The 27,695-nt window shown below is 48.5% G+C and overlaps 2 protein-coding genes and 1 non-coding gene across 5 annotated transcripts; all 3 read right to left on the reverse strand.

Moving 5' to 3' along the window:
- Positions 1-853: 853 nt before the first annotated feature.
- Positions 854-3,372, reverse strand: TNFSF13 (TNF superfamily member 13). The gene is made up of 6 exons (XM_049766182.1): positions 2,596-3,372; positions 2,193-2,274; positions 1,979-2,026; positions 1,743-1,861; positions 1,419-1,557; positions 854-991 (listed from the first exon to the last, which is right to left on the reverse strand). The coding sequence occupies exons 1-6, from the start codon at positions 2,851-2,853 to the stop codon at positions 882-884; spliced, it is 756 nt and encodes a 251-aa protein (XP_049622139.1). The 5' UTR covers positions 2,854-3,372; the 3' UTR covers positions 854-881.
- Positions 3,373-3,899: 527 nt separating this feature from the next.
- Positions 3,900-16,330, reverse strand: TNFSF12 (TNF superfamily member 12). 3 transcript variants are annotated; one of them, XM_049766174.1, is made up of 7 exons: positions 16,130-16,330; positions 15,852-15,899; positions 15,280-15,355; positions 14,170-14,223; positions 14,050-14,085; positions 4,849-4,973; positions 3,900-4,668 (listed from the first exon to the last, which is right to left on the reverse strand). In XM_049766174.1, the coding sequence occupies exons 1-7, from the start codon at positions 16,286-16,288 to the stop codon at positions 4,417-4,419; spliced, it is 750 nt and encodes a 249-aa protein (XP_049622131.1). In that variant the 5' UTR covers positions 16,289-16,330; the 3' UTR covers positions 3,900-4,416. The 3 variants fall into 3 exon arrangements, with proteins under 3 accessions (XP_049622131.1, XP_049622130.1, XP_049622132.1); XM_049766173.1 differs by having other exon boundaries at positions 15,852-15,902; XM_049766175.1 differs by lacking the exons at positions 14,050-14,085; positions 14,170-14,223 and having other exon boundaries at positions 15,852-15,902.
- LOC125998286 (5S ribosomal RNA) lies at positions 7,162-7,280 on the reverse strand. Its single transcript, XR_007491877.1, has one exon. It is a non-coding gene; the product is annotated as a 5S ribosomal RNA (ribosomal RNA).
- Positions 16,331-27,695: the final 11,365 nt, after the last annotated feature.

Here is a 27,695-nt window from a genome sequence, read left to right on the forward strand (position 1 = left end):
TGGAGGGGAGTGGGTTCTTGAGAGCACTGGTTGTCCTGCATGGCATTTAAGGGAGAAGGACTCAAGTGTGGGAAGTTTGGCATTTAAGCAAAAAGGACTCAAGTGTGGGGAGTTTCTCCTGAGGGGAATCTTCTCAGAACCCAGAGGGTCTCAGAATGGATTGCAAGCCTTGGAATGGATGGCAAGAGTTGGACCCTCTAGATTCTAGAAGGACTGCAAAAGGGACTGTGTGCAGGCCAGAGCACAGTCCTGAGGCATCTCTGAAGACAGGGAAGGAATCTGGGCCCAGACACTGGAGAGAAGAAGCCAGTGAAGGTGGAGATGCTGCGGATCCCAGGGGAAAGGCCTTGTGGCCAAGGGAACCCCAAGTTTTCCGCCTCGTTTGCCTTGTGAACACAGGCAGCGTGATGCTCTCCAAGCTGCCACTAGATGGAGATCCCGTCCTGGAAGCTTCCCACCCTTGCTTGGGGTTCCCTTCCCAGGCTGGCATTCCTTCCTTCCTCTCCTCCAGAGCTCACCACGCAAGAAGTGGTGCCGGCCTGGAAATGGGACTGGGGAGAGCACAGGCTTATAAGTTAAAGCATGGATGGAGATGCTTTCTACCCGGCACCAGAAGGAAAACAACAAAGGAACTCGTGGTGGGTGGGGAAGAGAAGAAATCCGATATTCTGCCTCTTTAATAGCTATAAAATCTTGTGAGGGGGTTAGATGAGGCAGTAGAGTGATGCGTTTGCAGATCTGGTTCGTTTTTGTGTTTGTTTTTTTAACCCATTCCCTGTACTTTGTCTAGTCAGCTCCTGCATGTTTCCCATTCGTAGCGACCCTGACCTTCCAAGCTCAGAACCACTTTCTTTTTTATATATATAATATATAGAACAAAATCACAGTTTCACAAACCCCAGGAAGGTTCCATGTGGAGAGAGGCTAAGATTCGCCCTCGCCCGGGGGATTCTGACACTCAGAATATCCCCTTGGTGTAAATGGAAGACACCTGAGGAAAGGGAGAGAAGAGTTGATCTGTGGTACAGCCCTGTGGACATCCTGCCGCCTCACCCGCTTCTAAGCTCAGCCTTTTATGCTCCCTACGTCAAATATCCTCTGTCCTTTAGCTCTGCTTACTCATTTCCGCCAGGCTTTTTTTTTTTTTTTTCCTTTTTTAGGGTCACACCCAGCAGGGCTCAGGGGTTACTCCTGGCTCTGGACTAAGAAATCGCTCCTGGCAGGCACAGGGGACCACATGGGATGCCAGATCTGAACGACTGTCCGTCCTGGATCGGCTGCATGCAAGGCAAGCACCCTGCCCCTGTGCTATCTCTCTAGCCCTCCCCAGGCTTCTCACCCCCTCACTGCTCTCTCTCCCTAATCACAGACACCCTGCTGTCCTCTCTCGTGCCTTCCGCTGCCCACTTGACTCTCACCAGCACTGTAGCAAGTATTGTAGGCCCATTCTGGGTTGGAAGGCATGCTTCGGATACATCGGAATAGAGTCTCTCGCCTTCCCTGGCCCTCCCGGGATACCACCTGCCCCATGGTGAAAGTCCCATTGTGAAACAGGACCTGGCAGGGAAGAGAGAAGATGCTAAAGGAACAGAATGGGGTGTGGGGCACAATCAATCTCAGGAGCTCAGACGAGGGAACCGAGGAAAGAACAAAGGTCTTGTAAGATCAAAATGGACAGAACAGGCTCTGGAATAACTGGCCTCCAGGTCTTCCTGTGAGGACCAGGAGGGACTTGTGATTACCTGGTTGTACAGCAGGTAGATTCCGGCCTCCCAGACGCGAACAACGTGTCCTTGGGCCTCCAGACCTCTACCACGCTTGAAAGCTGGTTTCCACATCACTTCTGTCACATCAGAGTCCTCTAGAGGTGAGTGTGGCAATTTAGGATCTTCACCGGCGACTTGGGTTCAGGTGCCAGCCTCCAAGTGCCAAGATCTTGACCCTCCCCTCATGAGAAATCAAGCAAAAGAGTGCTCACCCTTGGAGGTGGTGTTAATGGGAACAAGATGCAGAACTGAGTGCTGCTCTGAGGAGAAATAGGAAATCTCAGCAGGACCCACATGGCTGCGGTTGCCTTCTAACCAGCCCTTCCTCTACCTCCTGGCTCTGGAGAAACAAGTCACCAAATCTCTAAATCACCTTTGTGGCCTCATCAGTATCCCCCCCCCCCGGTTGCACCCCCAAGGTCTCACTCTTCTGTTTATGCTTGGGCACAGATCTCCTTCTTCGAGTTCTCTCTCCATTCTCCCAGGCTTCCGGGGCATCAGGGCTCTGCTCACAGGAAGAGGATTGGGGTTAGGGTGAGATGCAGGGGTCCCCCCACAGCCTTCCCGTCCCACGCCTGCCCCAGGAATGCCTCACATCTCTCCCCAGTAACCTGAGTCCAGGTGCTGGCGCCTCTCCAGATCTGTTAGGCACAAGAAGTATTAATCTTTAACAGTTTCCTTGCCTGGAATGGCTGCTCCCTTGACCTCCAAACATAGGATCTTCACTTTTACACCCTCCTAACTTGGCAGGCCTGGAGGCTGGAGCCCAGAGGCCCAGAGATGACAGTGCCCGCCCATCTTCCTCCACCAAACACCTCCCCTCACTCACCTGTTTCTGGAGGCCCGACCATGGGTGCCCTGCCCCCTTCACGGAGGTTCCTTCAGTCCTCTGGAGACAGCTCACCTCTCTCCTTAGGGCTTGTAGCTCTGTGTGTTGGATCATCACAGCTGTGGCACAAGCCACGGCCCCCAGCACTGCCCCCCAACTCAACCAGAGAGCAACTGAGAGGGCTGGTTCTCGGACCACACCCGCCATGTCTCCTGGGCCCCCGTTGGGGGCTAGTAAGGAAGGAGATGAGGCTGGCATCAGGTGGAGACCCTGCCAATAGCTGTTGCCCCACGAGTGGGGTGGCAAGGAGGTGGCAGGGAGAGAGAGGTGGGGTGCAGGCAGTGGTGTAAAAGGGAAGAAGAGCGTTATGCAAGAGAGAAAGAGAGGAGGAAAGAAAGTAAGCTAAAGGCACCCCACTTCTGGGCCAATATTCTCTTGAGACCCCCCACCGTCCTCTGGCCTCGGGAGAATTTGGTATGAGTCTCTCTAGGAAGGAAGGAGCTGGGCTGCCAGCGAAACCCAGGAGGAGCGGCCAGAGCACTGGAGCCCTGGGGCGGCCCCAGAGCGGGGGAGGGAAGGTTGGCAGCTGTGGGGCATGGTGCCAGGATCACAAATGGGCTGGTGGGTGAGGGTGAAGGGCCGAAGCTAGAAGACCCTCCGGCCTGTGTCCAGGAGGGATCTCGGGAAGTCTGCCAGGAGTCGCTGAGAGTAGAAAGACAGGAGAGGGTCTATGGGGGAAAACCAGGGCTGGGTCAAGGAAGCGAGAAAGCAGCCGAGTTCTGGGGTTACGGCCAGGCCGGGGGTGTTGGAAGAAGGCCTGGACTAATCCTTGTGCTAAACTTGGCAGGCAGGACTTCCTGTTTCCGCGAGAAAAGCTCTTACGTAAGCCTCTGGACAAAGGGACACAGCTCCAAGCACCCTACCCAGTAGTGGCCTTACCCTGGATTCAGGGCCACCTACTCCCTGTTTTCTGGGTCCCAGTACCCCTCTTTCTAGGTCCCAATACCTGTCTTTCTGGGTCTATTCCCCTCCACATGATCAGATGTTCTGTTAATACTGCAAAATGTCCTGAAGCTGCCAAGAGGAAGCGCCCAGCCCGGGATTCCCCGGGAGAAGGAAGCAACCTCCTAGGTAAATGAGGTGCTTCAGCTTAGCTCTGGGCATGCTTGTGGGGTTGGAGGCTTGGAGGCCCCAAGTTTGTGCATAGCCCTGGAATTCCAGTCCCATCTCTCTCCCTCCAGTGTCCAGCCCCCTCTTCCCATTACCCGTAACCTAACAACATCCAATAAAAACAGAGGCTCCGATTTATTCTCTTTAATATTCATTAGCAACATTTTGTCACAATAATAAAAATAATCTTTTTTAAAATCCACAGGGAATTATCAGAGGAAAGTCTCTCTTGGTCTCTTATCCCTCCCATTCGGAACGGTTGGCCTAGTCCCAGTCTCAGGCATCCAGCCCCTCTGAGTGCCCAAAGGGGGCAGATTTGGGATCCGTCTTCACCCATAATACAGTAAACACAGTGTCAGGGGTAGAGAGGCTGTGGCCAGAGTGGAAAGTTAGAAGTTAAGTACTGAAAGATGCAGATCAAGAGGCTAACAAGGCAAGAACCGGAGGTGTGGAGAGTTGCTGAGAAGGGGGGATACTGGTGTGGCAGGGAAACAAGTGAGAGTGCCCAGGCAGCCCTGAGAGGAAAAGGGCAGGCTGGGGAAGTGCAGAGTTGCATGGGCAGAGGGGCCAGCTTCGAGCTCAGAGGAGCTCAGGGAGCTGTGGTCAGGAGCCATCCACCAGGGAAAGTCACAGGGAACCAGGGACCCACCCTCAGTGTACTTGGAAAAGTCCGAAGTAGGTGAGAAACGGGGCAGCCTTGAGGTGGGCCCGGGGTAGAGTGCGAATCCTCAAGGAGGACCCCAAGCGCAGGGGCAGCAGGCCGGACACCTGGCAGAGCCGGAGTTGGGGCCCCGGGGAACTCGCAGCAGTGGCCGAGAATTCCTCCAGGCAGCGGAGGGCCAGCGTGTTGTCCACCACCAAGTCCAGCTTTAGGTAGACTGCCTTCCCCTCGTCAAAGTGCACCTAGGGCAGGGAGGTGCTGGAGTCCAGGTTTCCCCTCCAAGCCCGGCCCATTGCCTCAGAGACCCAGGAAGTCTGTCCAGTCCCAAGCTCCCTCTCGCCAGCACTTGCTTCGCCTTCACCCCCAAGCCAAACCCTTTCCTCTCGGTACCTGCTTCCACAAGGGAGTCAGGTGGGGCTTACCTGACAGTACAGGTAGTAAAGTCCAGCCCGGGTGACTATGAAATCCCCGCTCTGGGGGTCATAGCGCAGCGGATTGGAGCTGTTGATCTTGGCTTCCTCCCAGCCACTCACCGTCCCGTCCATACCTGAATCAGGATGTTAGAGAGGGGACAAACTCCCTTTAGAGTACTCCTTTATATTTCCAGGGGTCCCTGGATAAACCTTTGGGAGCCTGGAAGATATATAGATGGCCCAGAGCAAGGAAGGAGCCATCCTCTATGGAACCCCACGTGTAAAAGGAAGAGATGAAGAAATGCAGAAGGGACTGGAGTGATTGTACAGCAGGTAGATTTTGCATATAGCCAATCAAGGTTTGATCCCCAATATCCCATACGGTCCCACAAGTACAGCCAAGAATAATTCCTGGGTCCAGAACCATAGCACAGCAGTAGGGCATTTGCCTTGCACACGGCCAACTCAGGTTCGATCCCCAGCATCCATATGGTCCCCAAGCTGGCCAGGAGCAATTTCTGAGAGCAGAGCCAGTAGTAACCCCTGAACGCTGCCAGATGTGGCCCCAAAACCGAAAGAAAAAAAAACAGAAAAATAATAATTCCTGAGTGCAGAGCCAGGAGTAACCCCAGAGCATTGCTGAGTGTGGCCCCAAAACAAAACAAAACAAAAAATAGAAATGCAACAGATATGACCAGAAGGCTACTGATCAAGTTGTCACCAGTTATTTTGGGGGAAGAAGAGTAGACTTGAAGAAGTATGGGATTGTGCACATTTTGTGTCTGAGTTGTTAAAATGGGTAGCTAGGGGGCAGGAAAAGATAGAACAGGAGGTAAGACATTTATTTGTCTTTCATGCAGTTATATCAGCCAAAACCGTGGTTTGAGTCCCTGGCATCACATACAGTCCCCTAGCACGCTGGGGTTATCTCTGAGCACAGAACCAGAAAAAGGGCCCTGATAGTAATATAAATAAAACTAATATCCAAATTTCCAAAAACTAGAGTCAAATGTCCACCAACTGATGACTAGAGAAAGACGAGTGTGATGAATCCACACAACAATATCCCAAATCCAAAGCCAAGGACAACAGAATCGAAACCCAGTCTACAACAAGCCGGGTGTGACCCAAAGACTAAAATTTAAAAAAAAAAAATGCTACACGAAAGAAATCAGTCATAAAGGGCACTCATGATTTTGTTTTGTTTCTTTTTTATGGGGCCACACCAATGGCATGAAAGGAATCACTCCTAACTGGCAAAAGGAATCATATGGGATGCTGGAGATTGAACCCAGGTGGGCTACGTGCAAGAAAGTGCCCTCCCTTCTGTACTATAGCTTTAGTCCCACTTACATGACATCAAATGTTCAAAAAGGGGCCAGAGAGCTAGCAATGATGTTTGCCTAGCACACGCCAATCCCAGCATTCATATGGTCCCCCAAGCCTGCCAGGAGTACTTTTTGAGCTCAGAGCCAGGAGTAACCTAAGAGTCACTGGGTATGACCCAAAAAACAAAAACAAAACAAAACAAAACAAAAAGCAAGGATGAGCAATTGACCAAGTACAGAGCAGGAGTAGTCCTTGAGTAATGCCAGAAATGCCCCCCTAAACAATAAATAAAAGAATAAAGTAGGGACCAGAGATATAGCAGTTGTAGGGCATTTGTCTTGCATGCAGACGACTAGGGACAGACCAGGTTTGTTTGTTTTTTGGGGTTTTTTTTTTTTTTTTTGGTTTTTAGGGTCACACCTGGCTGTGCTCAGGGGTTACACCTGGCTCTACACTGAGAAATCGCTCCTGGCAGGCTCCGGGGACCATATGGGATGCCAGGATTCGAACTACCGTCCTTCTGCATGTAAGGCAAACTCCCTACCTCCATGCTATCTCTCCAGCCCCATCCTCCCATTCTTCCTGTGTAACCTGATCTTACCTGCAAAACTCCCGTCCATTCCTGGGAGGGTTCTTGGAAAGGTGAGACAAGGGCTTTGACCCAGAGGACTGGGGGCTTTTTGGGTCTTTGCCAGCATGGAGGTCAGAGGGAAGATGGCTGAAAGGAGTTAAGACGCAGGGCAAGCTAAGAATGGCTGAATGCCTAAATGGTTAGCAGCCACATCTGTTGGCCAGGGCTGAATAAAGATGTTATCTCTCATGAAGCCTGCCAGTGAGTGAGTTCAATACCCACTGCAACCACCTGAAGATGATGACCTGAAGGTTAATGGAGAATGGAGCCAAGTGGTCCTGAGCCTAAGGACAAAGGCCTCCATCCACCATCCAAGTCCATCCTAAGGGCTTAATGCAACATCCGGCCCCCCTTTTTTTTTAAGCCTACAGCATCCAGTATTCCCAGACGGTCTTCCATCCAAGTACTAACCTGGCCCGACCCTGCTTTGCTTCCAAGATCAGATGAGATCGGGTGCGTTCAGGGTGGTATGGCCATAGACGGGACGGACCAGGTTTGATCCCTGGCATCCTTGTATGGTGCCCCATGCCTGCCAGGAGTGATTTCTAAGCTCAGAGCCAGGAATAACCTCTGAGTGCCACTGGGTGTGGGCAAACCCCCCGAAAAAAGAATAAAGTAAAATATCCAATCCTAGCCCTGCCCCCTTTAATAATTTTGTATTATTCTGCAGTCATTAGCATTACAAAAATCATTTTGTTTATGTCTCTAATACCTCCAAGAGGGCAAGGACAGTGTATGGGGTAAATTGAGGCCTTTGAAATAGTTCTCATTTGTGTCTTATTTAACATCCTTAGCACCTATAGCTGGGCCAGCTCTTAGAACAAAGAAGAGGCAAGAAGGTAAATATGGCCCACAGCTCTTTGCTGGGACCAAAGTCCGCTCCCCTGAATATCATAAAAAATATGGTAGTGGCTACCTTCCCCAGCACTTCATTCATTGCCATCTCCAAGACACTAACGCTCACTGGGGAGGCAGAATGGTAGCACAGCGGTACAGTGTTTGCCTGGCACGCAACCGACCTGGCATGGACCCGGGTTCATTTCCTTGTGCAGAGCCAGGAGTAACCCCTGAGCACTACTGGGTGTGGCCCCAAAACAAAACAAAACACACAGAAAAACTAATGCTCACTGGACATTTTATTCCCATCTTTGGGGTATCTGGGCCTGAGTCTCCAGCCATATTTCCTGTGCCTCCTCACGTTGCTAACTGCTGTATCAGAATACCACCAGGCCAGGGCTGGAGTGATAGCACAGTGGTAGGGCATTTACCTTGCATGGGACCACCCTAGGACCGACCTGGGTTTGATTCCCAGCATCCCATATGGTCCCTGAGCCAACCAGGAATACCCCCTGAGCTCTGCCGAGTGTGGCCCAAAAACCAAAATAAAAGAAAAATACCACCAGGCACATCAGATTTCAGATTCACTTTGACAAAACTGATTTTGACCTCCTTACATCCCAGACTGCTTTCCTGATTATTTTGCATATTGGGTTCATGCTCTCCACTCCACCAAAATCCCCCCCTTTTTTTTTGGCTTTTTTGGGTCACACCTGGCTGTACTCAGGGGTTACTCCTGGCACTGTGCTCAGAAATTGCTCCTGGCAGGTACAGGGGACCATATGGGATGCTGGGATTTGAACCACAGTCCATCCTGAATAGGCTGCTTGCAAGGCAAATACCCTATCCTGTGCTATCTCTCTGGGCCCCAAAACCCATTTCTTTTGTTTTGTTTTGTTTTGTTTTGGGGTCATACCTGGCAACACTCAGGGGTTACTCCTGGCTCTACACTCAGAAATTGCTCCTGGGCCGGAGAGATAGCATGGAGGTAAGGCATTTGCCTCTCATGCAGAAGGTCATCGGTTCGAATCCCGGCGTCCCATATGGTCCCCCCCCCTCCCCGAGGCTGTCAGGAGCAACTTCTGAGCGTGGAGCCAGGAGTAACCCCTGAGCACTGCCGGGTGAGACCCCAAAAAAACAAAAAAAAAAAAAGAAATTGCTCCTGGCAGGCTCAGGGGACCATAAGGGACGCCAGAATTTGAACCACAATCCTTCTGCAAACACCCTGCCTCCATGCTATCTTTCTGGCCCCAAAACCTATTTCTTGATCAACTTTGTTTCCTGATCTCCAGATCCCAGCAACTTTGCCATTCAAATAGCTCTAATCTGGGGCTGGAGCAATAGCATAGTGGGTAAGGCATTTCCCTTGCATGCAGCTGACCTGGGTTCGGTCTCTGGCATCCCTTATGGTCCCATGAGCCTGGCAGCCTGCCAGGAGTGATTTCTGAGTGCAGAGCCAAAAGTAACCAACCCTGAGCTCTGCTGGGCGTGGTGTGGCCCAACAAAACAAGAAAAAGATCAAGCTCTAATGCATTTCCACATCATCATTCTTCCCCCACCTCACGTCAATCTAATCTTTTTTGCCACACATGGAAATGCTCAGGGGTTACTCCTGGCTCTACACCCAGGAATTACTTCTGGTAGTGCACAGGGGATTTTATGGAATGCTGGATCGAATTCAGGACAGCCACATGAAAGGCAAAACCCTACTTGCTATACTATGACTCTCTCTAGCCCATGATCTCTGCCTTTTCCTTTTGGTTTTTCATTGTTAGGACCATACCTGGTGATGCTCAAAGTTTACTGTCTTCTCTACCAGGCATCACTCATGGCAGGTACCGAACTTGGATCTGCCACATACAAGGCAGCACCATACCCACTGTGCTATCACTGCCATTGCTTACTGCCATTATTTATCTTCTCAGCTTGATTTTCATTTGACTTGTGACTCCCCAGTCTTCTCTGCCTGATTTTATTCCCAAAACACAGTCACAGAGAGAAGCTGCTAAGATGTAGCTGTGATTCTGCCTCTCCTACTTTGATTTCAGATTAACTTCCAGAGTCTATTTGTGACTGCTCCCCCTATTCTCCTGCCTCACATCTATTCTTCTACCACTTTCTCCCCCAGCCATCCTGGGCTTCTCTAGTCCTTTAGGCACATCACACTCCCCAAACTAAGATTTTTTTTTTTGAGTTTGGGCTCTGTGCTCAGGAATGACTCCTGGCAGAACTTGTGGGGACCATGTGTGGTATTGGGTATCCAACCCAAAATCAAGGCAAGACAGTGTTTTTCCTTGCATAGATTGTTTCTTCTATTTTGTTTTATTTTGGGCAGAGGGTGAGCCCACACCTGGCAATGTTCAGGGGTTACTCCTGGCTCCACACTCAGTAATTACTCCTGGTGGTACACAGGGGATCATATGGGATGCCAGGGATCAAATCCAGGACAAGGGTCTTACCCACTGTACTATTGCTCTGGCCCCCGGTTCCTTCTACTTGGAAATCTGACCTTTGTTCATCTCACACTCTTGCTTTAAGGCCCAGAGAAGCCACACCTCCTAGGGAAGGAAGGAGTCCCCACGCCATGAAGTTGTCTTCCTCTAAGTCACCATGTATGTACCTTTGACTACTTTCATTGTTGTTTTATTCATGGTGGGCTGTAATTAATAAATTTATATGCTTGTCTCCTCTCAGGAATTCTTGAGAACAGGTCTAGGATTTATTTACCATGGTGACCTTGCCCATTCATTACAGGCAGTCTGCCATCATTGAATGGATGTGGAGTTAATTAATAAAGTAATACCTAGATATTTACTAAAATTACTGTTCCAACAGAAGGAAGGAAGGTTGGTCTGCATTGTGAAGAAGAAGAGAGAGCAAAAGAAAGGACATTTCTTGCTTCCAGCTTGAGCAAAGGTCGGTGGTGGTCAAAGGGCATGGTGTGTCTAGGACCTGATATCGCTAAATTCCATAACCATAAACTTCAAATGGGAACTCACTGACCCCACAAAGCTTGCTTTTACACTCACCAAGAAAACAATGTCATGCCCTCTCTCTTCAAACTTCCTTTCTCCTAGTTTCTCCTGAATTGGCCCTAAACCAAACTGTCCTTACATTTTCTTAGACCCAATCAGAATGAGACATGATGTGTCCCTCTCTTCATTCTGAAAACCATCCCCTCCCGCCATCTTGGACCTTACTTTGTAAGCCCTCCTGTACCTGCCTCAGTTCTCCAATTTACACTGGTGGTGCTCAGGGGTTACTCCTGGCTCTGGACTCGTGAACCACTCCTAGCAGAAAAGCCTGGGGACCATATGGAATGGCTACATGTAAGGCAGGCACCCTACCCACTGTACTATTATTTGGACCCCACCAAATAGAAAGTTCTGGAAAGCATGATCTTGTTTCCTGTTTTCTCTTAACCTAGTCTACACTGACATCTTCACTGGATCTCTCCTTTCATAATCACAAGTTGACTACTTACGTTTCCAAATCTAGGGATCATTTCTCTGTTCTTGTTTCATGTGACCCCCTCAGCTGCTAAGCTCAACAGGAATGGCCACATCATCCTTCCTCATTAGATTCTGGGCCACTACCCTTCCTGGGTCTAAGAAAATGTGAGAACAGGGGCCGGGCGGTGGCGCTAAAGGTAAGGTGCCTGCCTTGCCTGCGCTAACCTTGGACGGACCGCGGTTCGATCCCCCGGTGTCCCATATGGTCCCCCAAGCCAGGAGCAACTTCTGAGCACATAGCCAGGAGTAACCCCTGAGCGTTACTGGGTGTGGCCCAAAAACCAAAAAAAAAAAAAATGTGAGAACAGTTTGGTTTGAAGATTTATTTGGGGGAGATGAGGAAGCCATAACTAAGTTTGAGAGGTATTCTTCTCTTGCTGTTTCTCAGTCTGTGGGGTACTCCTCCTCTGCCCCATTTCCACATACCCAAGAGCCTCAGGGCTTCACTCTTCAGGCCCTTTTAGCTCCAGTGTCTTTTCTGATCCTATAATAATTTTAAATACCATTTATATAATGACAACTCCTGACACTTTACATCCTAGTCTAGCTCTGTCTGTTGACTTAGTCATCTATGGGACTATTTGTATATTATTATTTATCCACATATTTTTTTTTTTGGTTTTTGGGTCACATCTGGTAGTGCTCAGGGGTTACTCCTGGCTCTATGCTCAGAAATTGCTCCTGGCAGGCTTGAGGGACCATATGGGATGCTGGGATTCGAACCACCGACCTTTTGCGTGAAAGGCAAATGCCTTACCTCCATGCTATCTCTCCCGCCCCATATTTATCCACCTATTAACATCAAATCTTTTTGGGGGAGCCTGGGGTCACACCTAGAGGCACTCAGGATTACTCCTGGCTCTGCACTCAGAAATCAGTCCTGGCAGGCTCAGGGGACCATATGGGATGCTGGGATTTGAACCACCATCCTTCTGCATGCAAGGCAAAAGCCCTGCTGCTATGCTATCACTTTGGCCCCTATTAATATAAAATTTAATAGTAAATTTACATACCTCTGAAACGATTTCTTCCCTAGTCAACCTCATTTTAATAAATGATATCACTATTCCCAAAGATGGCCAAATAAAAAATTTTAAAGTTTGAAGCTGGAGCAATAGCAGTTAAGTCACTTGCCTTGCACAAAACCAGCCTAGGTTCAATTCCTACACCCATATCATTCCTCAAGCAACACCGGGAGTTATTCCTGAGTAACTCAATAACTCCTGAGCATCTCTGAAGGTGGGGGTAGCCTAAAAGTCAAAAAGTTAGATGAGAAAGGGGCCGGACCAAAAAAACAAACAAAACAAGCTTAAGGCTGGAGAGATAGCATAGTGAAGGGCATTTGCCTTGCACATAGCTGACCCAGGACCAATGGTGGTTCAAATCCAGGCATCCCATATGGTCCCCAGCCTGCCAGGAGCGATTTCTGAGCATAGAGCCAGGAGTAACCCCTGAGTGCTGCCGGGTGTGACCCAAAAACCAAACCAAAACCAAAACCAAAACAAAACAAGCAAGTCCAGACTCCAAGTCAGATGCAAGATTCAATGCCAATCCCCTAGACCAAACTATCTTTATGCTTTGTGTCTAACCTTTCACAAAGTGGGACTTGGTATATGCAAATTCCAGAAGTGGTGGGAAAGTGTCAGCCCAAAAAGGTATGGAGATGCAGGGGAAAGGAGTTGAAAGCAAACACTGAAAAGACAAGAGGGGAAGCCATATCAAGAAGCAACAGGATAATGAAAGTAAGATTTAAGGGAACTTAATTAGTTTTCTGTTTTGTTTTTGTTGAGAGAGCCACACCCAGCAGGGCTTACTCCTGGCTCTGTGCTTTCACTTCCCGTCTTATATGGGGGTCCGACAGGATAGAACTTGATTGTAAGGCAAGCCCCCTATTAGCTGTATAATATCACCTATCCCCAAGGGGAGCTTATTATAGCAGCCTCGTTCCCACTGGGTTTCTAGAATTGGGACGGCACAGAACTGACTTAGGACAAACTTATTTGGCCTACTGATCCCTTCTCAGAAAACAAAACTTCCCAAAATTATTCAGCACCCCTTAGAAATCTACCTTCTTTAAGTAAACAGAGGGTGCCTTGGCATCCCCCCCACCAGGGACAGTATCATCCACTTTGAGGAACACTGGTTGGGAGTCTAGGTCAGAAGTGCTGAGGGCTCAATGCCAAAGTGGGTGGGGTCAGGGATGGACAAAAGCTAAGAGTCTAGAAACATTTTGAGGAAAATGACCAAAGTGGGGCAGGAGAGATGGTACAGCAGTAGGGCCTTGCACATGGCCGACCCGGGACAGACCAGGGTTCGATTCCCCGCATTCCATATGGTCCCTCTGGCGCTGCCGGGTGTGACCCAAAAAACAAGAAAAAAAAAATGACCAAAGCAATGAAGCCTTAGGGAAACAAGAGGGGCAAGAAGAGTTTAAAAAACAAATGACCAGAGAGATAGCTCAGCATTAGGGTGTTTGCCTTGCATACAGCCGACCCAGGACTGATGATGGTTCGAATCGGGGCATCCCATATGGTTCCCCGAGTCGGTCAGGAGTAGCAACTGAGTGCCGCCAAGTGTGACCCAAACCCCCCCCCCCAAAAAAAAACCCAAAAGAAAAAACAATGAGAGCTGGTGATTTTGTGGTAGTTTGTGGGAAAGTATCTGGCTTCTAGGGAGGGTTGGGTCCCATGACTGGCTGGCAGGCAAAACCCAAAGGGCTGGGAGCTAAAACCTAAGAAAGTCCTGAGGACTTTCAAGAACTAGTTTCTGGGGTTCCAAGGCTCAAAGCAGAGGGAGAGAGTATGATAAGGGAGGAGGTGGTAAGGCAAAGGTTTGAGGAATCCCAATGCTGTTGGGGTAAAGGATGGGGTTATTTATTAGATGTGGGGATGGGAGTCTCACCTGCCTGTGCGTCATCCTGTCCCAGTCGTGGGTGAACTATGAGACACAAGAACGAATGAGTAAAATGTACCCCGTTCCTCTGCCACCCTTCCCCTCGAGCATGGCTCACACATCACCCACCTTCGTAGTGGGCAGCAATCGCTCTTCGGGTTCGTTTTTTCTGGCCTCTAGGTGCTGAGAATTAAAGACAGATGTGGGGGGTTGGATGTGGCTTAAGTAGCAAAGCAATGCCCTGCTACTCCCTCCAGCACTACATGGGCCCCCACAGCACTGGAGCTGGTCCCCACCACCACAACAATAAAGGGAAGGATAGGCAGAGCAACATACCCTCTGCCCCCAACTAAGCGTTTAGGGGTTGTTTCCTCAGTTTCTTCCCCACTTAGAATCTTTATTCAGGTTCCCAAATTTAGAAACTTGGGCCTTATTTTTCTCTATAAACAAATAACTAGGGCTGGAGAGATAGCATGGAGGTAAGGCATTTGCTTGCATGCAGAAGGATGGTGGTTCGAATCCCAGCATCCCATATGAGCCCCCGAGCCTGCCAGGAGTAACTCCTGAGCGCTGCCGGGTGTGATCCAAAAATCAAATAAAAATAAATTAATAATTTATCATCCAAACTGAGAAAAGTCTGAGAGCCAAAGAAGCGCTATTAATAGTCACACTGGAAGAGGTGACAGGACAGTCAAGTCCCCTGCAAGCCTGGAAAAGGCCAGGGGCATCCCATGGTTAGTTTCTAATGAGCAGACTTCTGCCTCAGTCAGCACCCAGGGTTTCTCTTCACTCCAGCCATCCTTTCTTACTTAGGGGAGGGCCTGACGCGAGAAGCTCATCCACAAGACAGAAGACATTTCAGAGCTTCCTTTAACTCTAGGATCAATCTTTTTTGTTTGTTTTTTTTTTGGGGGGGCCCACACCCAATGACGCTCAGGGGTTACTCCTGGCTATGTGCTTAGAAATCCCTCCTGGTTTGGGGGATCATATGGGATGGTGGGAGATGGAACCTCAGTCCATCCTAGGTTAGTGCATGCTTGCACCACTGCTCCGGTCCCTTAATAAGCTAGCTGAACCCCTCTTCTCTCTGTGCCTCGACTCTCTGATCCTAAGTGAAAATGTGTGTTTGTATTGCCTATCTCACAGGACAACCGTGATGGACAACAGTAATAATGGATCCAGAGGCCAGCCACCAGAGACCAGCGTCCGTGACCGTTCCTGGGAAAAAGGGATGCTCACCGCTTCTGCGAGGCCGAACCCGTCTTTTGGGAAAAGACACACGGTCCTGGGTTTCCTCCGGCTGGGGAGTCAGTTCCTAGGAGAATTAAGGGAGAGCTAGAGCAACACACTGGCAGAGACAGGAGTCCCATCAGTCAGCCAGTGGTAGTCACAGAAGTCTGAGGAGGAAGGGAACCCCTCTGCAAATGGGGTGACAGCCTTGGGGAGGCCAGGCCTTGGGGTTGGGCTCTAGTCTCTCCGTCCTCCAGGAGCCAGGCTGGCTGCCTTCCTCGCACACCCACCCAACCGGCCCCTGTGCACTGGTGGCACAGGCCCACACCGAGCAGAACAACCCTCCTGCCTGCAAGGTGGCAATGCCACCAGCATCCTTTCCTCTCTGGCAGCTTGCTCCTCCTCTCCCCCTTTCATCCCCAGCCCAGAGACATTTCCTCTCACTCACGTGACACCCCTTCCCACCAGCCAGGGCACACCCAGCAGCAGTGCCCTGGACTCACACACACACACATACACACACACACACAAATGCACGCCTCCCAGGTCCACAGGGCTGCTGGCCACCCTGGCCCACTCACCGCCAGGCTCTGGAAGTCCTCTGCCACCAGCTCCCCCTGGGAAGGCGCCTGCTGGGAAGGAGGCAGCGGGGGTCACCCTGTCTGTCTGTCCTTCACCTTCACCTGCCTGGCAGGCCCCCCACCCATCCCTTCTTCTTCTTCAAGGCCCTGGGCCTCCAGCCCTCCCTGTGCGGCCCAGAGCTGTCCATCCTCCACCGGGACCCCTTGCATGCCTCAGGCTGCAGAGGGAGGGTGGTACCCCAGGAAGGGGAGGCCAGGGGTGCAGGGCAGGGCCTCACCTGGGTGGACGGCGATGCCCTGCTGCCCAGACTGACCACGGCCAGCAGGAGGCCCAGGCAGGCCAGCGCCAGGCCCAGACCCAGGGCGAGTGGGCCCAGCAGGGCGGTGCCCGGGGCCCCCCGGCGCCCCCTCCGCCTCTGGCTCCGACGGGCAGCCATGGGGGCGGGGTGGGCCGGCCTCACCGCCCCCCCATCCTGGGACCCAAGGGCGCAGGGGGGAGGGGAGGGGAGGGCAGGGGGAGGGCGGGGCGAGCAGGGAGCAGGCGGGGCGGGGACAGGAAGCCGGACAGTGGGCTGGGCCTGCCCAGATGCAAACTCGGGGAGACTCTGAGTGTCAGCTTAGGGTGCATGCAGCCGGGGCCCGCCAGCACTCAGCACCCTGCACCCAGCACTGGGGAAAGGGGACCCCCCCCACCTAGGCCCAGCTGCACAAAATAGGGCAGGGCGCCACACTCCTAATAGTTTTGCAATCAAACAATCAATCAATCAATCAAGCCATCAGCTCTTCCTGCCTTGCCCTTGCAGCTTTGCACTCCTGCAAGGCTGGCTGGGGGCACAGGGGACCCCCCATCTTCATCTCCGGGCCTGACTGCAATGCAAGTGCCTATGGCTGTGGTTGTGTTTGGGCCCTCTTCTCTAGGATGCTTTTGAGGTGTCTCTGAATGGCAAACACACCCCACTTTAAGGCCCTTCAGATCAGTGTTCTTTAACTTTTTTTTTTTTTTTTTTTTGTGCAAAGGCACACTTTTTCGTGGAAAGAAGTGGCCGGGCCCACTTCTCCAGGGCGCTTTTGAGGTATCTCTGAATGACACACCCCACTTTAAGATCCCTCTGATTTTTTTTACGATGCAAAGGCATACTTTTTTTTTTTTTCATGGAAAAAAATCACGAGGCACACCACCATTAGAAAATGCTAAAAAAAATTTAACTCTGTGCCTATATTGACTCTCTATAAAGTAATCCTCTTGGACAGGCATCAAAAAAAAAAACACAAAGAAATTCTTTTATCATGACTATATTATGAAAGAATAAAGTATTTTGGGCCCGGAGAGATAGCACAGTGGTGTTTGCCTTGCAAGCAGCCGATCCAGGACCAAAGGTGGTTGGTTCAAATCCCGGTGTCCCATATGGTCCCCTGTGCCTGCCAGGAGCTATTTCTGAGCAGACAGCCAGGAGTAACCCCTGAGCACCGCCGGGTGTGACCCAAAAACCAAAAAAAATAAAAAAAAATAAAAAAAAAGAATAAAGTATTTTATCATGGTTCATATTTCTGTTCACTTACTCGGTGTGAAACCGGGACCTATTTGGTCTATTTGGGAGCCAAAGCCGCATGTTACAAATGAAATTGGGATTTTTTTCTCCCAGGGTACACCACACAATAGCTCAAGGTACTGGTTGAAAACCACTGCCTCAGATCATTGGTGAGGTCCTCCTCACTTCCCTGGGGCAAGGTGGATGAAAGATTGATGGGAGACTGGAGAGCTGCCAAGCCACAACCCAGTGCCAGCTCCCACCCACTTGCACTCCTTCTCCTCCTCAATTGCTCCCCTATCTCTCCCAGATCTGGAGATGAGGCCTTCAGGGAGGTGTGACCCCGACTGACTCTGGGTTTATCTCCTGAGATAACATCAGTGCCTACAGCTCTTGATGGGCCTCAGTGAGCTGAGTGAGTTGTAAATGAGTTTGGTTAAAAAATAAAAGATCTTGCCAAGAAAAGGCTTTTGTAAACAGTCGCCCCAATTCGTTTCATTTGGAGTGTTCTTTTCTGGCCATTTGCAGAATGTCACAGTTGTCAGAAGGAAACAAGAGGATAAACTTCCCTAAGAAGAGAAGTTTATGGACAGACAGATAGACAGACTCCAGAATCCACCCACACGGTGGATCTCCAGACTCCAGTCTCTCTCTGCCTGCTGCTTTGGGGGGGGGGGTGTTAAACCTGCTAATCCCCTCTTCAACTCCACAGGCTAAATACTTCATTTCCTGAACACTTGAACCACCCCTCTTCTTCCCCCCTCCCCTGGCTCCCTCTTTTAAGTCTCTGCAGAGAGTTTCCAGGTCATCTTTTCTAATTAGGGTTCCACCTGCCCTCTTTCTCTATTCTAGGAACCTTGGGGGGGGGGGTCACAGCTAGTAATGCTCAGAGCTTACTCTTCGGCTTACTCAGGGCTTACTCTGAACTCCAGGATCACTTAGGAAACCATCTGGGGTGCCAGAGATGAAACCTGAATTGGCTTCCTGCAAGTATAAATATGGAGAGGCCAAGAGATAGCACAGTGGTAGGGCGTTTGCCTTGCAAGCAGCTGATCTAGGACAGACAATGGTTTGAACCCCAGCATCCCATATGGTCCCCGTGCCTGCCAGGATTGACTTCTGAGTGCAGAACTAGGAGTAACCCCTGAGCGCTGCTGGGTGTGACCCAAAGGGAAAATAAAGTATAACCATGGAGAGCTTAGCATATATTTATGTTTTATATATTTCCTGTTTTATCTGTTTCAAGTCTGTCTCTAGAATGTAAAATCAGTGATGACGCAGTTTACTACTCTTTTCCCAGAACTGTGTCAAATGCTGTCACTCCAAATGTCACTGAACAGCACTGAATAAGACAGTGCTGAGAATAGAGCTGACCCCTATTTGTCTGGCAATGCCTCACAAGGAGGACAACGCCACATTTAATCGAGACTGATTATGTGCTAGAAAAGAGGGTTGTTGGAGCTAGAGTGAGAACACAACAGGCAGCACTTGCCTTGCAAGACGCCAACCAGGGTTCCACCTCTGGCATCTCATATGGTCCCCTGAGCACCTCCAAGTGTAATTCCTGGGCCAGAGAGATAGCACAGTGATAGGGCGTTTGCCTTGCATGCAGAAGGACAGTGATTCGAATCTTGGCATGGTCCCCTGAGCCTGCCAAGAGCCATTTCTGAGCGTAGAGCCAGGAGTAGCCCCTGAGCGCTGTCCGGTGTGACCCAAAAACAAAATAAAACAAACAAACAAAAACCAAGAGTAATTCCTGAGTGCAAAGCCAAGAGCATCGCTGGGTGTACCCTCCCCCAATACACACAAAGATTGTGTGGGGGGTGTTAAAAAGAAAAAAGTCTCCAAATGAAGGCATCTATTCTAAGCCCGCCAAGATTTAACCTCATTGCTGTTGAATCCTCCCTAGGCTGTAGTCCTAAGTAACAGAGTAGAATTTTCTCATCAATACCAACAAAATAACTTTTCCATTTTCCCGTGCAAATGAAATGATCTGTCATAGACCTTTTTCTATTCTCCATAGAGAAGCTACCTAACCCTGAAATAATCCTCTTAACTTGCTATTTCTGACTTTTATATCTTGCCTTTTCTGACTATTAAAAAAACTTTCATTTTTTTTTTTAGCTCTTTAGAACGCTCTTCTACTTGCTAATTGGACTGCTGTCCAACTTAAAAATCATTTCATGCAGCCAATTAAAATCTCTAAAAGGAACTCAGCTGGGGGCTGAAGAGTGGGATGGGAGGTGGCTGATTTACATGTGGCCAACCCAGTTCTAGTGCTAATCTCTGGCACCACATAATACCCAGTCACTGCCCAGAGCTACCCTCCTCCTTGTGCAGAGCTGGAAATAGTCCCCCAACACAGCAGGGTGTGTCCCTAAAACCCCTACATAAGTAAAATAAGCTCAGCTGCATTTAAATTTTTGTTTTTTTGGCTTTTGGATCACGCGCGGCAGCGCTCAGGGGTTCCTCCTGGCTCTACGCTCAGAAATCGCCCCTGGCAGGCTCGGGGAACCATATGGGATGCTGGGATTCGAGCCACCGACCTTCTGCATGCAAGGCAAACGCCTTACCTCCATGCTATCTCTCTGGCCCCTTAATTTTGTTATTAACAGTTTATTTGGCTAGACTTCCTTCCGTTTACTAGCTCTCTTTAACTTTTTGTTTGTTTGCTTTTTGGGCCGCACCTATCGATACTCAGAGCCTACTCCTAGCTCAGTATTACTGCATTAAACTCTGTATTATCTTGTCACCCTCTTTTTTGGGAAGAGGGGACCAAACCTAGCAATGCTCAGAGATTACTCTGCTCTGTGCTTACAGGCTGCCCCTGGTGATGGTAAGGGGACGCGTGCAATGCAAGGGATTGAACTGGACATCTTGCATGCAACTCTTGTGCTTAGCCTGTTGAGCTTCTACCCCAGCTCCAAACATTTGTAGAAAATTTAGGACATAGTCCAGAAAAATATGGGAGCAAACCTGAGGACAAATCACCTATAGGGAACAGGGTCTAAGTTACAAAATCAATAAATAGGGGACCAGAGCAGTAGTCCAGTAGACCAGAGCAGAGAGTAGGGTGCTTGCCTTGTACATGACTGAACTCAGATTTGATCCCTGGTACCATATATAGTCAGTCCCCCAAGACCCATCAGGAGTGACCACTGAGTGCAGACACAGGAGTAAGGTCTCAGCGCCAAAGGGTTTGTCCAAAAATACAAAAGAAAGAAGAAAGTCAGTGGGTGGAAGATGGCAAGAACAACAGAACTGTGCTCACTAGGGAGTCAGCGTGTAGAGTCACAAGATCTAATTGGAGGAAGAAGCAAAATTATAAATGGCAAGAATATATATAGTAAGAGCGAAACACTAAAGAAAAAAAAAAGAATATATATAGTTAGGAAGAGTACAAAAGGAAGCAAACCATCTAGAATCTCTAGGAAAATTTTAAAACGGAAGAAAAATTACCCATTTACATGAAAAGCAAGGATGGGATTGTGGCTCACGTATGTACTTCGGATAACATATGGCCCTGGATTCATTCTTAAAACCGTAAAGTAAAAACGAAAGCCAGGCAATTATCTTTAATAATTTTTGTTCGTCTGTTTTGGGGTTGCACCTGGTGATGCTCAGGGGTTATTCCTAGCTCTGCACTCAGAAATGATTCCTTATGGCTTTCTGGGAAACATATGGGATGACAGGGATCAAACCTGTAGCAAGACAAACACCCTACCCACTGTACTATGGGCCCAGCCCCTCTAATGATCAATTTCTGACCTTCTCAATTCTGGATTGAGTGCATGAGAAAAAAGAACAACTCTAGGACAAGGAATGCTTATCAGTAGCTTGAGAATACTTACATGTATGGGTGTGGTAATTGGGTTCAATAGCTGGCACCACAAAAGAAAAAAAAGAAGAGGGGCCGGGCGGTGGCGCTGGAGGTAAGGTGCCTGCCTTGCCTGCGCTAACCTAGGACGGACCGCGGTTTGATCCCCCGGCGTCCCATATGGTCCCCCAAGAAGCCAGGAGCAACTTCTGAGCGCATAGCCAGGAGTAACCCCTGAGCCTCACAGGGTGTGGCCCAAAAACCAAAAAAAAAAAAAAAAGAAAAAAAAGAAGAAAGTATAATTTTAACCACTGCTTGCCCTGAATTTGACCAATATTCACATGCCATGATAATGTAAGTACTATTCATTGTGTTTCAATATTTTTATGGCCATACCTAGTATTCTCAGGGCTTATTTCTGGCTCTGCACTTGGGATTCACTTCTAATAGGCTCAGCAAACCACCATCTTGGGTAGGGGTCCCATAGATTAAACCTAGGTTGGCCACTTGCAAGGCAAGTGTTCTACCAGTGTACTATCTCTCTGCCTTCCCCCCAATCTATTATTTATTTTGTTTAGGAGCTACTTCTGGTTTGCTCAGTGCCCTAAATACTGTTCTATTCCATCCTGTCCTACTTGATTTTGTTCTGTTTTGTTTTTGTTTGGGAGCCATACCTGTTAAAGCTCAGCAGCTACTCCTTGTTTTTCACCAAGAATCATTCTTGGTAGGCTTGGGGGACCAAATGGGATGTTGGGGATCAAACTTGGGTTGACTATGTGTAAAGAAACTGCCTAATTTTTTGTACTATCACCCCTCTAATTGATTTTTCTTTTCTTTTCTTTTTTTTTTTTTTTTTTGGGTCACACCCGGCAGTGCTCAGGGGTTATTCCTGGCTCCAGGCTCAGAAATTGCTCCTGGCAGGCACGGGGGACCATATGGGACGCCGGGATTCGAACTGATGACCTTCTGCATGAAAGGCAAACGGCTTACCTCCATGCTATCTCTCCGGCCCTCTAATTGATTTTTCTAGTTATTTTTTTATATATTTATTTAAGCACTGTGGTTACAAAATTATTCATGGGGCCAGAGAGATAGCATGGAGGTAAGGCGTTTGCCTCTCATGCAGAAGGTCAGTGGTTTGAATCCCTGCATCCCATATGGTCCCCCGTACCTGCTAGGGGCGATTTCTGAGCTTAGAACCAGGATTAACCCCTGAGCGCTGCTGGGTATGACCCAAAAAACAAAACAAAAAACAAAATTATTCATGATTGAGTTTTTTTTTTTGTTTTGTTTTTGGGCCACACCCGGCGGACACCGGGATTTGAACCAACCACCTTTGGTCCTGGATCGGCTGCTTGCAAGGCAAACACCGCTGTGCTATCTTTCCGGGCCCCATGATTGAGTTTTTATCATAGAAAGTACACCACCCTTCACCCATCTACTTTCTTGCCATCAATGTCCCCAGTTTCCCTCCCATCCACCACCACCACCACCCCACATGCCTCTGGGGCAGAAGTTTTACTGTCTCTCTTTCTCTTTTTTCTTTTTGACACTATTGTTAATGAAAGAATGTTAATGAATGTCACTTTATCCCCTTTCAGCACCCAGTTCTTTTTTAAAAATATTTATCTATGTATTTATTTATTTATCTATTTATTTATTAGTTTTCGGACCACACTTGGCACTTCTGGTTACTTCTGGGGTTACTTCTGGCTCTGTGCTCAGAAATCATTCCTGGCAGGCTCAGGGGACCATATGGGATACTGGGAATTGTGCAAGGCAAACACCCTACCACTGTGCCATTGCTCCGGCCCCAGCACTCAGTTCTTGTCCAGAGTGATCAGTTCCAACTATCATTCACCTCAACTGCACTCATGCTCTTTGTGACGAGCTTTCTACCATGGTCTGACCATTATCTTTATTGTCTCTGGATATTACTACCATACTATCTTTTATATTTTTTATATTCCACAAATGAGTGAGATTATTCTATGTCTATACTTCTCCCTCTGACTCATCTCACTCATAATACTCTCCATATCCATTCATGTATAAGCCAATTTCATGACTTCATTTTTTTCTAACACCTGCATTCCATCGTGTAGGTGTACCAAGTTTCTTTAGCCACTCATCTGTTCTCAGGGAACTTGAGTTGTTTTCAGATTTTGGCTACTCTAAATTGTGCTGTGATGAACATAGGAATGCAGAGGGTTTTTCTGCATGGTGTTTTTGGATTCCTAGGGTATATCCCTAGGAGTGGTATTGCTGGATCATATGGAAGCTCAACTTCTAGTTTTTTGAGAACTATCCATGTTGTTTTCCAAAAGAGCTGGGCCAGTCTGCATTCCCACCAGTGAATGAGAGTCCCTTTCTTCCCACATTCATGCCAGCACTGGTTGTTCTTTGTGATGTGTGCCAGTCTCTGTGGTATGAGATGATATCTCATTGTTATTTTGATTTGCATCTCCCTGATGATCAGTGATGTGGAGCATTTTTTCATGTTTGATTTTTTTTTTTTTTTTTGGTTTTTGGGTCTCACCCGGCAGTGCTCAGGAGTTACTCCTGGCTCCATGCTCAGAAGTCGCTCCTGGCGAGCACGGGGGACCATATGGGACGCCGGGATTCGAACCGATGACCTTTTGCATGAGAGGCAAACGCCTTACCTCCATGCTATCTCTCCGGCCCCATGTTTGATTTATTTTTATCAGATGAATGCCACATCTTTTTTGGGGGGGGCCACACTGGTCAAATGACATTAAAGGAACTGGGAAGAGTTCAGAGGAACAGGCCGGGCTTGATCTCTGGCTCTGTATACTCTGAGCACCTCTGGGAACAACCCTCAAGTACTAATAGCTTCAAAGCACCATTGGATGTAGTCCAAAACAAAAAGATGACATGAAAAAAACTTTGTTTTTATTTTTGGTTTTTGGGTCACACCTGGGGGTGCTCAGGTGTTACTCCTGGCTCTGCACTCAGAAATCGCTCCTGGCAGGCTCGGGGGACCATATAGGATGCCGGGATTCAAACTACAGTCTGTCCTGGATGGGCCACCCGGTGTGGCCTAAAAAAAAAAAAGCTTTAAGTAAACCAAATTTTAAAAGTTGCCTGTTAAGATGACATGTTGGAGACTGTTTGGCATAACTAAAAGCCCTTTATTCTAAAATCAAAATGGAGTCTCTGAGAGTCTGAGCAAAAGTGCCTACGTGACAATTAGCAGGAGCTGCCAGCCTGAGCAGCTAGCAAATGTGGCCTTTGCCCTTGGACCTAAAGAAAAGGGGGGTTACTGCATACCTCAGAACTAGGGGAGTCGACCACAGGCACCAAGATGTTCCCATAAAGATAGAGGCTGGTGGGCCTAGGCAGAGATTAGATCTTATACTTTGTTGCTCTAACAACTTGGGCCTCATGATTGATGAATGCCAGCTTCGTGATGTACAGCCTTGTTAATTTTGAAAAAACATGATGTGCCTGTGGAAAGTTACAGTTATTCCAAGAATGCCTTGCCCCTTTCTCTTTGTTTGGCCTGACTATAAAAGGCTGTCCCCCTCCCCAAATAAACGGACTCTTGATCAGAGCTTTTCGCCTTGAATCTCCTTGTCTTCCCAAACCCCTCTTTTCTTTCAGACTGGAATCCACTTCGTGAATCGTGAATAACTGTTGTGGTCTCCAAGCCTCTCCCGCGGGTCCGGATTGAGGTCCCTGGGGGGCCGCAATGACAGGTTGAGACGAACTCAGAACATTGGTGGAGATTGGTGTTGAAACAATTTCCTTTCTTTTCTTTCTTTCTTTTTTTTTGGTTTTTGGGTCACACCCAGCAGCGCTCAGGGACTACTCCTGGCTTTATGCTCAGAAATCGCTCCTGGCAGGCTCAGGGGACCATATGGCCAGGATTCGAACCACCGACCTTCTGCATGCAAGGCAAACACCTTACCTCCATGCTATCTTTCTGGCCCCTCCTTTCTTTTTTGGGGGGGTTTGTTTGTTTGTTTTGGTGCCACACCCTGTGGTGCTCAGGGGTTACTCCTGACTCTGCACTCAGAAAGCGCTTTGGGCAGGCTTGGAGGACCATATGGGATGCCAGGGTTCGAACCCGGGTCTGTCCTGGGTCAGCTGCATGCAAGGCAAACACCCTACTGCTGTACTACCACTCCAGGCCCATTTTTTTTGTTGTTGTTGTTTTGTTTTGTTTTTGGGCCACACCCGGTGGTGCTCAGGGGTTACTCCTGGCTGTCTGCTCAGAAATAGCTCCTGGCAGGCACGTGGGACCATATGGGACACCGGGATTCGAACCAACCACCTTAGGTCCTGGATCGGCTGCTTGCAAGGCAAACACCGCTGTGCTATCCCTCCGGGCCCCCATTTTTTTTTTTTTAAATCACTCTCGGCAGTGTTCAGGGCTTACTCCTGGATCTGTACTAGCTATTATTCCTGAAGGGGTTCGGGGACCATCTGAGGTGTCGGTAATTAAACCCTGGCTGGTTACATACAAGGCAACCACCCTACCCAAGGTACTATCTCTTTAGTCCAAACACAAAGGTTCTAACATAATTGCCGCCAACATACACATAGTTAATTTAATCTGGTACAATCAGCAATTAATGCAATTAGCTTTTTCGTGTGTTTGTTTTTGTTTTGGGGCCACACCCAGCGTCGGTGTTCAGGGGTTACTCCTAGCTCTGAGCTCAGAAATTGTTCCTGGCCGGCTTGGGGGACCATATGGGATGCTGGGGATGGAACTTGGGTCAGTTTCAGGTGGGCTGCATGTGCTATCACTTTGGCCCCAGTAAAATTAGCTTTAAGTTCCATATGGACATTTATCATTTGTTCCTGTGACCCAGCCCAGCTTAGCAACCTAACCGGACTTGCTCTCTTGCTGTTCTTGCCCTACATTTGTGATTTACAACCTATTCATCTTTGCCTAGCTCCTAGAGTGTGTACTCAGAGGTCCTGCCTCTGCTTTCTCATTTCTGCCTCTCTTTGTTCTGCTTTAGAAAGTCATCGCCAGGGCTAGAGCAATAGCACAGCAGGAAGAGCACTTGCCGGGCACAGAGGCTGACCTAGGTTTGATTCTCAGCATCCCAGATAATACCCGAGCCTGCCAGCAGTGATTTCTGAGCAGAGAGCCAGGAGTAATCCCTGAGCACTGCCAGGAATGCCCCCTCCCCCCCCAAAAAAAAAGAAAAGAAAAAGAAAGTCATTACCAAGCTTATGATAAAACCTCAGTGCTTTTTCCATTAGGGAAAAAAATGGGACCTTTGGAGATACTTTTTATCTTCAAAACCTTTTAACTTTTAAAATTAATGCATTATTTGTTTGTTTGTTTGTTTGGTTTTGGGGCCACACCCGGTAACGCTCAGGGGTTACTCCTGTGACTATGTGCTCAGAAGTTGCTCCTGGCTTGGGGGACCCTATGGGACGCTGGGGGATCGAACTGTGGTCCGTCCAAGGCTAGCGCAGGCAAGGCAGGCACCTTACCTCTTGCGCCACCGCCCGGCCCCAATTAATGCATTATTAATATTTACATTTTAGGTCAGACCTACTGGTTTTCAGGGCTTTCTCCTGACTCCCTGCTCTTGAATTACTCCTGGTGGTGTTTTTGGGAACTTTACGCAGTGTTAGAGATTGAACTGGGATTAGCCAAGTATAAGGCAAGTGCATTGTCCTCTCTACTATCTCTTTGGCCCCTTAACTTTAATTAAACTTTTTTTTATTGCAGGGCGGGAGAGATTGCACGGAGGTAAGGCGTTCGCCTTGCATACAGAAGGTCAGTGGTTCAAATCCCAGCAACCCATATGGTCCCCTGAGCCTGCCAGGAGCGATTTCTGAGCATAGAGCCAGGAGGAACCCCTGAGCGCGGCCGGGTGTGGCCCAAAAACCGAAAAAAAAAAATTTTTTTTTGTTATTGGGATGGGATTAGAAACAGACCCAGAGATGCTCCTAGACCACTCCTGGATCTATGCTCAGGTCACTTCTGGTAGTTGGCCACATCCAAGGCTTTACCTTTGTACTATCTATCCATTCTCAAACCTTTAATTGACATAAGCCTGAAAAAAAAATGAATTCAGTGCCTTTTTGTTCTTTTTTTTGGCCAAAATAAAAATTAACTTACATTTGGCTTTGGATTCTGATCAGAAGTGATTTAGGAAATGTATAGGAAAAATACTGAAAGGAAATCTTCCAGAAAGGTTTTTATTTTTTTCTAAGACCTGGTTTGATTAATATTACCTAAGAATTTCACAGCTGGAGATTGTGTGGTCTTTGCTAGTCAACATGTTTCTAGTGCTAGCAAATGTCTGTTGAGCAAATCAGTCAAATATAAAATAAAAATGTAGGGAGGTGGGCAGTCCAGGGTCTCTTAGCCAATAGTGTTAATAGCCAACACTTCATAAAGAGAACCCAAGGTCCATTACTAAGATGCTGTTCAGGTCTTAGCAGGGTCATGTGTATTGCATTAACCCCTGTGCTATCTCTCCAGGCCCTAGAATCTTCTAGAATTTT

Source organism: Suncus etruscus, chromosome 20 (assembly GCF_024139225.1).
Source record: "Suncus etruscus isolate mSunEtr1 chromosome 20, mSunEtr1.pri.cur, whole genome shotgun sequence".
NCBI lineage: Eukaryota > Metazoa > Chordata > Mammalia > Eulipotyphla > Soricidae > Suncus > Suncus etruscus.